This window comes from Columba livia, chromosome 19 (assembly GCF_036013475.1).
Source record: "Columba livia isolate bColLiv1 breed racing homer chromosome 19, bColLiv1.pat.W.v2, whole genome shotgun sequence".
NCBI classification, from domain to species: Eukaryota; Metazoa; Chordata; class Aves; order Columbiformes; family Columbidae; genus Columba; species Columba livia.
In genome coordinates this window covers 5,110,007-5,122,610 of record NC_088620.1, presented here as the reverse complement: position 1 = coordinate 5,122,610, position 12,604 = coordinate 5,110,007, and the positions used below count along the sequence as shown (strand labels likewise).

General features: G+C 41.3%; 1 protein-coding gene across 29 annotated transcripts in view; it reads right to left on the bottom strand.

The window, feature by feature from the left end:
• FNBP1 (formin binding protein 1) overlaps positions 1 to 12,604 on the bottom strand; it is an 82,850-nt gene that overhangs the window by 38,653 nt on the left and 31,593 nt on the right. For all 29 annotated transcript variants that reach the window (XM_065035206.1, XM_065035216.1, XM_065035214.1 and 26 more), the window contains exons 3-6: positions 12,031 to 12,087; positions 10,027 to 10,174; positions 1,532 to 1,594; positions 582 to 686 (exon numbers count right to left, since the gene is read on the bottom strand). In XM_065035206.1, coding sequence (XP_064891278.1) covers positions 582 to 686; positions 1,532 to 1,594; positions 10,027 to 10,174; positions 12,031 to 12,087 — 373 coding nt within the window. The remainder of the gene's footprint in view (positions 1 to 581; positions 687 to 1,531; positions 1,595 to 10,026; positions 10,175 to 12,030; positions 12,088 to 12,604) is intronic.

The window sequence follows — 12,604 nt, the reverse complement described above, 5'->3', positions numbered from 1 at the left end:
CAATATGTAAAAGCCACAAATGACACTGCAAGCAGACAGCAACCGAGAAATAAACATAAAAGTTATGGGCCATCTGTGACAAGCGTGGATTCCAGGATTCTGCATAACATGAAGAGCTGTCCTGTTGTAAAGGTAGGACCATGAACAAGAGCCCTGGTAATACTTTGTTGCAACCAGTTCCATCAGGACATCTTTGAAATGTTGCTCAGAAGGCTGGAATTTTAGTTCTACCTGAATCACAGAGCAACCAACAACGTGTGGTAACCGCGAGCACCCCTCAGGGAGACCTCGCTAGCTCCATCGTCACACAATCTGGGCTGTTCTTTCAAACAGATTTTGCATCAGCTCATTTAGAGTCATGTCATCTATTTTAAAATCAGATATCAACTTACTGAAGAAAACTGACTGTATCCATGTAGAATTTTTATGCGAATATACGTCTCTGCAGAGATCTCCCTATTTTTAATTAAACTACAGACTGACTTAAGTGAAGCATTAAGCCTCAGAGGGTTTATCCTGCCAGCAGGATTGAGGAACTAAATCCATCACATCCATCTTTACAAACCCACCCTCTGTCTTACCTTTTCAACATCTGCCTTTGTTACATTGATATCGGCATCCATTTTCTCAAAATACTGCTGTGCTCGGTCAGCTTCTTTGCAATCACGTTCAAACCGCCTTTTACTCTGAAAAGGAGAAACAGAAGCCTTTGTTATGGGAAAGAAACAGAGTCTCCTTCTGTGCAGACATTCCAACCCGCCTGGACACCTTCCTGTGTAACCTCATCTGGGTGTTCCTGCTCCATGGGGGGATTGCACTGCATGAGCTTTTGAGGTCACTTCCAACCCCTGACATTCCGGGATTCTGAACTTTAAAAAAATCCAAGTTACCAGAAACAGATTTTTTCTTGTGTTTTCAGGTTGTTTGATTACACCAACATCACTAATGTTTCAGTATTTTTTTCCCTGTTGGCATCTCATCTGCTCTTGTAGACCAAACCACTCCTTTCCAACACTTAACTCCTTTTTATAATGCACAACAAGGGACTTACTAAGATTTATACATTTGCAAGTAGGACTTTTGGTTACTGATGTCCCCTTTATCTTCTCTTCTGCTTGCAGCCTCACTTTTCATTCCTCACATGAATGATAATTCCAATATAATTACTTTTGAGAAACAGAGATGGTCCCGTTCCACTTACTCAAGCGGTATGAAGCTATTCAGCTTACCATGGAATATCTGCAGAGGATCCTTAGGGACTCTGCACTTCCAGCAACGCTTAGCACACTCTTCAAGTCATATGAAATGAAATGCTACTCATGATAGACACAGATCCCACTGAAAGCCGCACGTACTATTAAAACAGACCTTTTCATGTCTACTAGTATACTTAAGATACAGTTTTAAAAATCCCATTTCTAGAGCTTTTATCTAGACACCCTTCTTTTTCCAAATACAATGTTTGCAACCATCTCTCTGAAAATGGTATAAAAATGACTTAAGCGTCACATCTGAGGAAAATTTCACTTACTGCTTCAAGTTGTTTCCAGCAGGTTTCAATATGTTGTTGTGCCTTTCTGCCATCATGGAAGTGCTGTTCAGAAAAGATAAAAAGAAAACATTATGAGCAACAAAAGAACGAACAGTCAATTATGCTCAAGGAGTTGCAAAAAAAAAAAACCCAGAAATGATTCTGACAGCTGCGTTCTGCAACACTGGTAATTTGAGCAGGCATATGATGACTATCTAATGTCGCAGCAGGCTGCAGATGTATATTTGCATCAATTATAGTGGTTAGTTGGACTGAAGCTAATTAATCCCTTTAGCAATTCCACCTTGTATTGTTCACTGTATCTCATAATGACTGGTTTCCCATACCAGGAAATCTGAAGCACTTTTATCTGAAGAGCATTTCTTTGGTTACTGACAGAACATGAGCTCTAAATCAAAATTTCTCTCTACATGGAATTCACCAAGATGCCCTTGATTGGCACATTCTAACAACTGATGTTTGGCCTGATTTTCATTCCAACTCGACATCAAACCCTCTTCTTGCCAGTCACCGGCTGCTCATTCAGTTCTTTGGGTCCCTGCAGAAACCCTCCTCTCCCACACACTGGGTGTGTGTATGTGCACACACCAAGGTGTTAGACACATTTTAAATATGCAATGCCAGCTACAATCCAAATGACAATGAACTATTGACATGCCTTTTGGAGCAAGACTCAGTTGCAGCTGGTTTAAATAACCATTCGTATCCCTCACACAATGCTCTTCATCAGAAAACCTAATACGCTTTAGGTACTACCCTTTCTACTTTCTCCATGTGTTGCTTTTTCTCAGGACAAGCAGTTCATTCAACATCATTACACAAGTCAATGACCCGGCTACAAACACGAACGTTAACGCAGCCCCCAAGTGACCGCGAGAACGGGTTCTTCCCCACACAAACCACCCTGTAAAATAATACAGCGAAGTACAAATAGGAAGCAAAATGCCTTTCTGTTGTATTATTTATTGGCGGTTAGGATGTTTTATTCAAATACATATATGGCTTCACAGCATCAAGAAATATCAGATAATCCCACTGCAACTCACTAGAATTTGTGCATTCTCAGGCCTGCGCAGAATCAGATATTCAATACATCTTTAGCAACATGAGATCAGCAGTAGAAGGGCTCCAGCTTCAAACAGTAGCCTGCCGCAAGCAGCTCAAGTTAGAGAAATGTGCCTGCAAGCACTTTATAATTGGCAGCTACTTGGTTTTCTGCGTCTTCCACTAAAGCAACTGGTATTTTCCTCTGTCAGGAGCAGGTTTCTGAGTAAACCTGCTAATGCCATTTCCTGGCTGTCCTCCTGGCTCCAGACACACCAGTGAAAAGCCCCAAAATTGCAATCTCTGTCATGCCATGGCCAAGAGACTTGTATTGCCTTAAAAATAATCACAATCCCCATTTCTTTTCAACCCCGCGTGTGGCAGATTGCGCATCTCCCTTGCCAAGGGCTTCGGAACGCTCCACATTTCAGGCTGGCTTTTGTAAGGAGAGTTCAGGAAAACAGTCCCAAGGAACAACTGTAATTTAACACTGCATTTTACAACGTTTTTGCTAATAAGGATGGCATATGTAAAGTTTTTTAGGCGTGAAGCTGCAAGCGAAACACCTCGGCTGCCCTGGTGCTGCACTGGAGCCTCCGCCAGCCTTTGTGCTTCCCAATCCCGCCTCTCTGAATTCGCTGGAGTGCAGGAAGGGATTTGATTTGGGAACAGCTGGGCTGCATGAAACCTAATGCTGTCAATGACCCAGAAACCTCAGGAAACAACATGCCAGGTTAATTTAACAGAATACAATTGAATATGGGGGATGAAGGATGAACTCAGAATCAAAAGCATATCAAATCACAGGACTGCCCTGAGCTCGTATTTTTAAACCACTTTGTCATTAATCAATAATGTAATTTTAGTTTTGCACAAGCCAACCCTGTTATTTCCAAATTTGCCTTCTCTATAAAATGAACTCCACAAGCTGCTGGAAGAACACAGGAGAGAAGCAGCAAGCCTGAGCACTATGGCTGCATCCTGCTCAGCTTTTGCTACATTTTGCCTTTTATTTTGAGAAGCTCTTTTATACAAATCATTCACTGAAATGTCAGATGGGCATTGCTGAGGATTATGAAATAGTCAACAGAGGAACTGATGAATAACAGTTTGATAAATACAGGTGCATCCCATTTTGGAGATTTCACTGCAATACTGCTCTTTTTTTAGTTCAACCACTTTCTAAATATTTATAATCCCCAATTCTTGTTGTATTATCCCATATATCTCCTTGTTATGAGAGATAAAGCTACATATGGTAACAGCTGTAGCACGTATTGAGAGCACTTCTGCTTTCACAAATCTTTTGCCCTCAAAGGACAATTTCTGCCTTCCAAAACCTCTTTTTCATATAAAGCAACTAAGTGGTACCTTCCAGCTACCCTGGTTCTTCACTACCCTCATTTATGTGCATGGAAACTGAGACCGTTTGGTTAAGTGATCTGCTCGAAGTCATACAGGAAACCTCCAGCTTCCTCAAGCCCTGCACCATCTTCAATTTCCGCCAACTCATTTCCTCTACTTTAAAATAGTCTGAAATAGCAAATGCCTTTTAGCTCTCCCCCCCAATTTAGCAAAAGTTACTTTAAGATCAAACTCTTCCCTGATAAGGTTTCAAGATACAAGTTCTAATTTAAAGATTAATTTTTCTAATCAAACGTGATAATTGGTTATTTGACACCTGATGATTCAGCATGACAAATGATTTAGCTCATCACACAGAAAACTACAATTCTTAATTAGTCACACATTTCTGCAGCACAGTGGTAAATTTAGAGTAGTTGATACAATACAGAATATTAATTTATTTTTTTCCCTCCAAACTAATGCGCCTTAATCATGTTTTCTATTTAAAAAGCTCAGATTATGAGCAAGACACCAAATTAATGCATCACCCTTTAGTGTGCCGGTGAGACATCTGCAGCAGCAGCGCTGGTTGTTCACATGCTGTGATTTTCCCCAGACTTTTTGGGCAAATCCACAGCATTCAAAACACACATTAAAAACACCGTAAGAGTTTGATTTGTATTAGTGTCCACTGGTCAAACTCCTTAAATCACCGTTTCATCTACACTTTGGTATCTCAGGCTAGCAACCACCAGGCCAACTTTAAGATTTCCCTAGAAAATATTTTATCCAAGCTTCAGACCTACTAAATAACTAAGACTATAGCAGCATTCTTCAAATTATAGCGGCTACATGACCACAACTGCCCTTTTCCCCCATGTATTAAAGCACAATACGGGTGGGATGTCACAGGATGCTCCTGAACAACCCACAACTGGCCACGGTTTGAGTGGACGTCTCCATCCATTCTGTGCTCACAGGATAAAACCAGCTAAAAACCAAACAAAAACCACATAGTTTTAGGTGATCTCACAAGAGTTCTTAAGACTTGAGAGATTTTCAGCACAGTATTCAGTTGCTTATGTGAAGGACTGTGCATTAGGTCAACTGTCATTTTATTCTAAGAACTCCCAGCTCAAGAACACTCAGCTATAGCATAGGAAGAAGAATTTTAGGAAGAGAAGGAGATTTTAATATGGGCATACCACATGCATGGGGATTTTCCTTTTTAAATCACCTCATAGCAAGCCATGTGCTCCCATTGCCACGTGCCTGTAACAGCTGGGGAGAAATCCTGGCTGCTGCGCCATCACAGACAAAACTCTCATTGACTTTTGTCAGGCTCGGATTTCACCCATGTTAATGAAAACAGTGGGAACAGCGAGCGAGCCACCTACAATACAGCCTGGTCCTGCCAGCACCATCACAGTAAGTAGCAGCGGGATATTTCTGCAAAACTTTCTCGGTATGCAAGAGGCTTTACATAGGCACCCGCTCCCAGAGCAGGCAGCACAAGCTTGTTAGAATATGCTTCTTATCTTCTTTCTGACCTTCTGAGAGGAATAGTAAAGCAAGATGTAGTTAAAAGCATCTTCTGAAGCAGCAAACAATTTTGCTGAGGAATTCCTGGGCAGTTCAAAGTGAAAGAGTTGCCTGAAACACAGAGCCCACCAACACAGCTTGTGCTGCGTCAAACCGACCACGGGAAACGTTGTATTTAAGAAAGGCTGTAACAAGAGAGCCCTATTTCTCTTAAGGAAGTAAACAGCAATTGATTGTGTGGTTAAACTTCAGATTTGCACATCTACAGTCTGTTTGTATTAGAAAGTCTTAGTTCATTTATATGCAGAGCATATGGCTCACTTGACAACATCCTATTTTTTAAGAATTTAACAGAGATACCAGATTAGGCCACTTTGTAATATAACACATTGAAAAAAGTTACCTCTGACTTCTCTAACTGGCACTCAGATCATGCTGATATTCCATAAGAACAGAGTCCTAGCAACCTAGTGCTTCCTCCATCAATTCAAACTATCTCCATTTCTGTTATAAGCAATTCCTAAAATAACGGCCAATGATTAAAAGTAAACTAGAGACAGAAAACACTATTTTTTCCTCAATTTTCCCAGCTCCATTTGCAAAAAGCCTTGTTATTTTTTTTCCTGGCCGCAAAGACAGGAAACAGTCTCCTCAGAAGAAATCTTTGTTTCCAAGAATAGCAACATGCTCTTGAGGTCTTATCACTCTCCTTTGTAATAAGAGCAGCGTAAGATGGTCCTGTGAATGTTGACATGAAACAGATGACTATCTTCCCACACGGTCATCAATGCTACCTCTTAATATTGTGGTCTAACCCTGTTCTGCTTTGCAACCTTCCACATGAACATGATTCTTGACATGCACCCATCAACCGGGTCTAACCCAAAACAGGCCATGTAAATATCTAATCAAAGCTGCTGCTAATTCAGCTGGAATTGTCTGCTCCTGAAGTGGTGCCTTCCAAAGGCACCCCAGTCACACACCACTAAGGTTGTGTGGTCCTGTCTGACGCTCGCGTGGTGCATTACGCCGTGAGAAACCCTGCGGAAAACCACAGGACTATTTGCAGAACAGGGCACTATTGACAATGAACGAACATGGCAGAATTCTTACAATTATTTACTTTTCATCAACACACGAGGGTCTGCAAGAAACAGAAGGTTCTCTGACATGTCCACCTCGTACAAATACACATGGGGAGAGCACACACACTCCATCATAAAGAACCAGACCATTGCTGCCCTCGCGGTACCCACAGGGATGCATTCACTCCCCATTCCCCTTTTATCCCGACACAAAATAGAATGTATTGACACCAGGTAAATTCTCTCCCAACCACAGAACCCCAGTGCTGCTCCAGGTCAGTCTGCAGCAAAGCTCTCGGTTGGTACTTGACTTTCAGGCCTAACTGAGCAGAACCAGCCACCCCACGGGGAGCAGGAGGGAGAGGTAAAAGCAGCAGCAGGAACGAGAGGGATAGTTCGTGACTCCCAAAGACATTTTTAGCAAATCTGACATAAGCAACGGCTACAGAGAGCAGCTGCTGCCAGAGGCCATGAGTCAGACCTAGTTTGTGACCACACATCAAAATCACCCCAGAATTAATTCTTGAGTTTCCATCCAGACAAACTACAGCATTGAGGGTTTTCCTCAGCCATAGTTGAGAGAACACCTAAACCAGGCTATCTGCTGGGAAGCTTTAAGAATAAAAGAAATTCTCAGTGCTTGGGATGCATTGGCTATGAGTTAGCTCAAAAGTCCTCTCAGGTGTTACCCAAAAAGAAGATAGCAAAAAATCCCCCTGTGTCTAGATGATTTTTAATACAACAAAGTGTGCTGAGTGACTTGTTGAAATTGGGGTGGCACAAACCACTCTGAGCAGTGATCTCCAACGCACTTGTGCAGCTTGGTGACGAAGGTCTCCGTATAGCGGAGGGGAGTTCAGTCACATGCGTCTGGCCTCAATAACCTCAAAAAGAAGGCGGATGGGACATGACCTTCACACATAACACACAACTGACAGTTCAGCTTTCAAGCAGCCAGCAAGATCCTGGCTTAGCATGACAACTACTCACATGAGAGCATGGACACACTAAGAGCACGAGAATGCAAGAAGAAGTCCAAGTGAGGAACTACAGTATAAAGAGTTTCACTTCACTGAACAGCGGGAAGAACTGAAACAACACAAGGTGTTTTCTCCTTTACACCCAACTGCAGCGACTGTGAGGGCAAAACAGCTCATCCGGTACAGTGATAGCACCAAGGGCTATTTGATGGAAGAAGTATGCATAACCAAATAAAGTTTAATGCACTGATTAACCTTTGTTGATAACAATATTCAAGTTGCACAAAAAAAGTCTTTGCTTGATTTTTCTTACTACTTTCTGAGGATCTGAAACCATCACGCAACAAAGCACAAGATCTGTAAAAACATAATGGTGACTTAGAAATCTCCTGAGCTCCAAACCAGCCCCGAGGATAGAGGAGGTATCTGTCCTTTGAACAAAACTACCATGAATTTGTGAATCATCCCACTTGTCCAACCTCCAGGCTGTCCATCCTGTTTCTCATTAGCTGCTTCTTTGCTTATTTTCACCATCAGTAACTATCTTGTATGGAAGAGCATGGCATATGCAGTCATCAAATCAGCTATCACCGTAGTCAAACAAATCCAATATACATAAAAATTGCATGCTAAATTCATTTTATCCAGCATAAAACCAACATAAAGCTTTATATACTATCAGATTCTGTGCTGCTTACAAGCTATTGGCTTGTACTTGTCAAGGAAAAAGAAACATGATTTATTATTGCGTGACCCTAATCAGCTGCTGGTGTAATTCCATTTTGATCAATAGACCTAAATGAGCATGAAAACAGAGTGATGCAGGCATGCATCAGCCCCCACGTGTTTGAAGATCACCACCCTCATCCCCCGTGACTCTACATACACAATTCTTATTGTATATCAACGGGGTTTCCTTTGGAAACAGAAGCTCTTGCCTGGTGTATTTTCCTGAACATTTGTTGCTGTATCCAAGTTCCTCTTGTACACATTTATCCTTATGACACCTCTCTGCATCATTCCCATCTTCCAGGTGGGAAATGACAGCAGAAAAAAGCAAAGGTGCTTAACTCAATCACACTGAAATCACTGGAAATTTGTATGATTTTACACCTGAATGACTTAATCCAAATGATACAAGATTCTGTGGATGAGAATGCGGGTCACCCCCTTCCTCCCCCAAGAAGTGATCATCTTTTCTTACAGCTTGTAGCAACATGATGTATGTGACAGTGTTAGGTTCACGGTTGGACTCGCTGATCTTAAGAGTCTTTTCCAACCTACATGTTTCTACGATTCTGTGCTCTCGTAGCGTAACAGCTGATGCCATATCAAGCAGCAAGCACGAGAATTCTGCCAGCAAAATTTCTGTAAGTGCCAAACCGTTCATTAATTCCTATCATGAAAGGTTTTGCCAAAGCAACAACCCTGTGTGATATTTACACAACCAGCACCTTCCCCTCCTGCAGATGCCAGCCCGATGGATGCGTTTGTGTTCCACGGTATGAAGTGAGAGACACTATGTCTGAAGAATGCCTGAAGGCCAAAGGAGTTTCCTTTTCAACACCATAGCTCATAAATGAGTAATCTACAGGATTCATAATTCATATAGTTTATATTCATGTTATAACAACAAAACAATAATGACTGACAACTGTTAAAGGCTATGAATTAGCAGCAACAGCAGGTAAACAGTCAATTCTGGGGGTTTGCTGTTCCCGTGCTGTTATCACTCAACCGGTATTATAATGATTTTCCTCTCATTCACTCAGTACTTATATGAGCCATATTTACTACGAAAGTCTACAAACTAAACAAAAAAGCACAGAATCCCAGAATGTGAGGGGTTGGAAGGGACCTGGCAAGCTCATGCAGTGCAATCCCCCCATGGAGCAGGAACACCCAGATGAGGTTACACAGGAAGGTGTCCAGGCGGGTTGGAATGTCTGCACAGAAGGAGACTCCACAACCCCCTGGGCAGCCTGGGCCAGGCTCTGCCACCCTCACCGGGAAGAAGTTTCTTCTCAAATTTAAGTGGAACCTTTTCTGTTCCAGTTTGAACCCGTCACCCCTTGTCCTATCATTGGTTGTCACCGAGAAGAGCCTGAACCAAGATCCTAATAATTCTTTCAATAAGCCTTAGTAATGCGGTTTCTCTATTTATTTCAGGCTTTACACTTTGCTGCTGGACTCCTCCCTAAACAAGCTTTGGGCCAGAGCCTTGAGCACAGATGGGTCTCTGACTTTATTTAGCAGGGATTCTCCTGAAGGCATTGCTGTCTGATTTGATAACATTTGATTCAAATGCTTCAGTGACTTGGCCAGGGCACATAACCCACTTTTTTCATGCTTAGTTCATTAGCAAAGCTCATGTTTATTAGCTACAAGTAAGTTTTGTTTAACACTGATCTCCCCTATCATTAATTACCCATTTTAAATAGCAATGAACTGTGAAAAATAGAAAATGATCAATTACCGATTTCCTCTCTTGTTTCAGCTCCTGCACATAGCGTGTTAACTCTCCAGTGATAAGAGAGGTCATGTTCTCTGAAATGACCTCATGCTGTCCAGCATAGTCATTAATTTCATTTAAAGTGGCTAGGAAGGCTTTAGTTGACGTGTACCTGAGGAGAACAAAAACACATTTTGCTTTTAGCCCCTTTCCTTTCAGACAGTCACACTGCAAAGGGAGGTTGCATCATCATTTAGTATTGCTACACAAGGCTGCATATGGATTAGCACAGATCCACTTGAAGGAATTTCTCAGAAGGAAGCCTATCCCACACACTGACACTTGTCTGATAAGTTCATCTTGATCTAGACAGTTTGACATTGGCTCTTAAAACGTCACAGGGTTTTTATCAGCACAGCTCTGCGACTTCACTATTCTAATCTCAATCGATGAAACACTTTGAGTTACGCTATTTCAAGTGCTAAAATTCAGCGCACAGTCGGGGCAAAATCCTGCCGAAGCATCCCACTTTTTGGAGAGCACAGTGCAAAAAATACAACTTTTCATAGCGTACATTGCATTTAAATCAGCTACAGTTTATAGTTTTCAAAAAGGTACTGAGCTTACTAACCAGGTGCTCATTGTCAACCCATGTTTTTTAGTACTTTCCACCACAAGGTTGATTTTTCATATAAAATTATCTCCAATACAACATTCCATGTATTATTAAACGGAAGAAACAAACATCTGTGCACACAATTTCAAAACAGCAGATTATGTCACTGGTATATTCAGCACCAAGCCAACAGAGCCGCATTTCCATACCCCAGCTGGCCGTGCTGGTCAGCAGGGAAACAGCAGCTTGGAAGCACCACATTTGCACATACTAGAAAATCTTAATGTGAAATGGTAGCAAAATGAAATGGATGCAAAAGATCAAAGCCGCAGGACTACGGATGGACAATAAGCCTGGAAACAGATCATTTTTACACAGGCTGTCTCAAAGCAGCGTCTGAGGCACCCAAAGGTCGCATGACAAATCCTCAGACGTTACTTGGAGACATGAGGAAACTACACTGAGGTGAACATATATTTAAAAGGGCAAAGGATCCACAAGTTCTTCCGTGTCACATCATATGAATTATTTAACTCCAATATCCTTTTCCAGCAATGAAAGGTGTGTCAAAAAAAGGTTGCGGTAAACTCAAAATCCCCATTTATGGTATAGCTACCCAAAGGCAGATTTATTCCTAATCCCGGCTACAGACCAGAACAGCTGATGTGCTGGTATCATAAGATTCCTTGTGTAAATATCAATATCTCAGGAAGCAATGGCATAAATGCATGCTTCCCAAACAATGATAACTAAAAAGAAATTGAAAATAAAATTAAAAGGCTGTTAATATGAGTCTCTCTTAATAGGAGTCATATACAGCAGCTTGCGGGTCTGACTCAAAATAAATTAAGCTCCTCCTCTAAAATGTTCTCTTTAAGGAGTATCTACAATCTCATCAAGGGCAGGAGTGTTCTTAAGGACATGTGGTCCATCACCACCCATATCCATGCCCACTGGTTTCTCTGTGGTGTTGTAACACTAGCCCTTTAGTAAATTACTAATCTGTGTTGTTACATTTGAGTAAGTTATTACTTACACAGACTGCTTGAGTTTCATGCTAAAATTAAGAACTGTTTCTGTTCTTGCTGAAGTAATCAAGAGTTGAGTCATTCGCTTCAGAGAACCAGGATCATACAATCTGGCCTAACGTTTTTAAGGTACATCAACAAGCAATCCAAACCAGGCATCCAGAAACCATAACATATAAATGGAACTGAGCAGTTACAGTCCAAACACAAACTGAAAATCCACTCCTTAGTATCCACCACCTCAGCATGTTTCTCCTATGATACCTATAACTCTTTCACTTGACTTTAAAATCTCTGGTTTACAAGCCAATCCTAGTTGGTAACCCAACCTTTTCCCCTTCCTCCATCAACTCACGCTCACCCAGCAATGGATTATTAACTTACCTGTATTCTTCCTCTTCTTTGGAGTTCTTTTTCGGCTGGTATTTCTTCGAAAGATTCCTAAAATTAAAACCACACATATATAAAATTAAGTTTAAAACAAACTGGATAACATATGCGCACACACACATTCTGTGGGGCTTTTGAGGTCCCTTCCAATCCCTAACATTCTATGATTCTGTGATACACACCTGCTTAAAGAGAACAGGAAAATCCACAAGAAAACATGTACAGAAGACTACACTAATAAGGCACTTTCACCCACTCAGAATGCACATCTCCCTGCAGTGTCATGCTGCCCAATTAATTCTGACACACACAGCTACTGTCTTCTTGTGAACCTTTAAAGGTGTAAAAACGTTACAGAGCTTGGGCAAAAACAACCCCAGACAGTATGCTTTCACAGAAAAAATATTCTGAGAGCAGTAAGAAAGCATCTGGGTTAAACATTTTATGTATGTACTTTATAAATCACAAAATACAGATTCTATATATTTGAGCTCTTCATCTTTTTTCCCTTCTTTTAGTCAAAAACATATGTAGGTGTTGAACCATGATACATACAAAAAAACCCCAG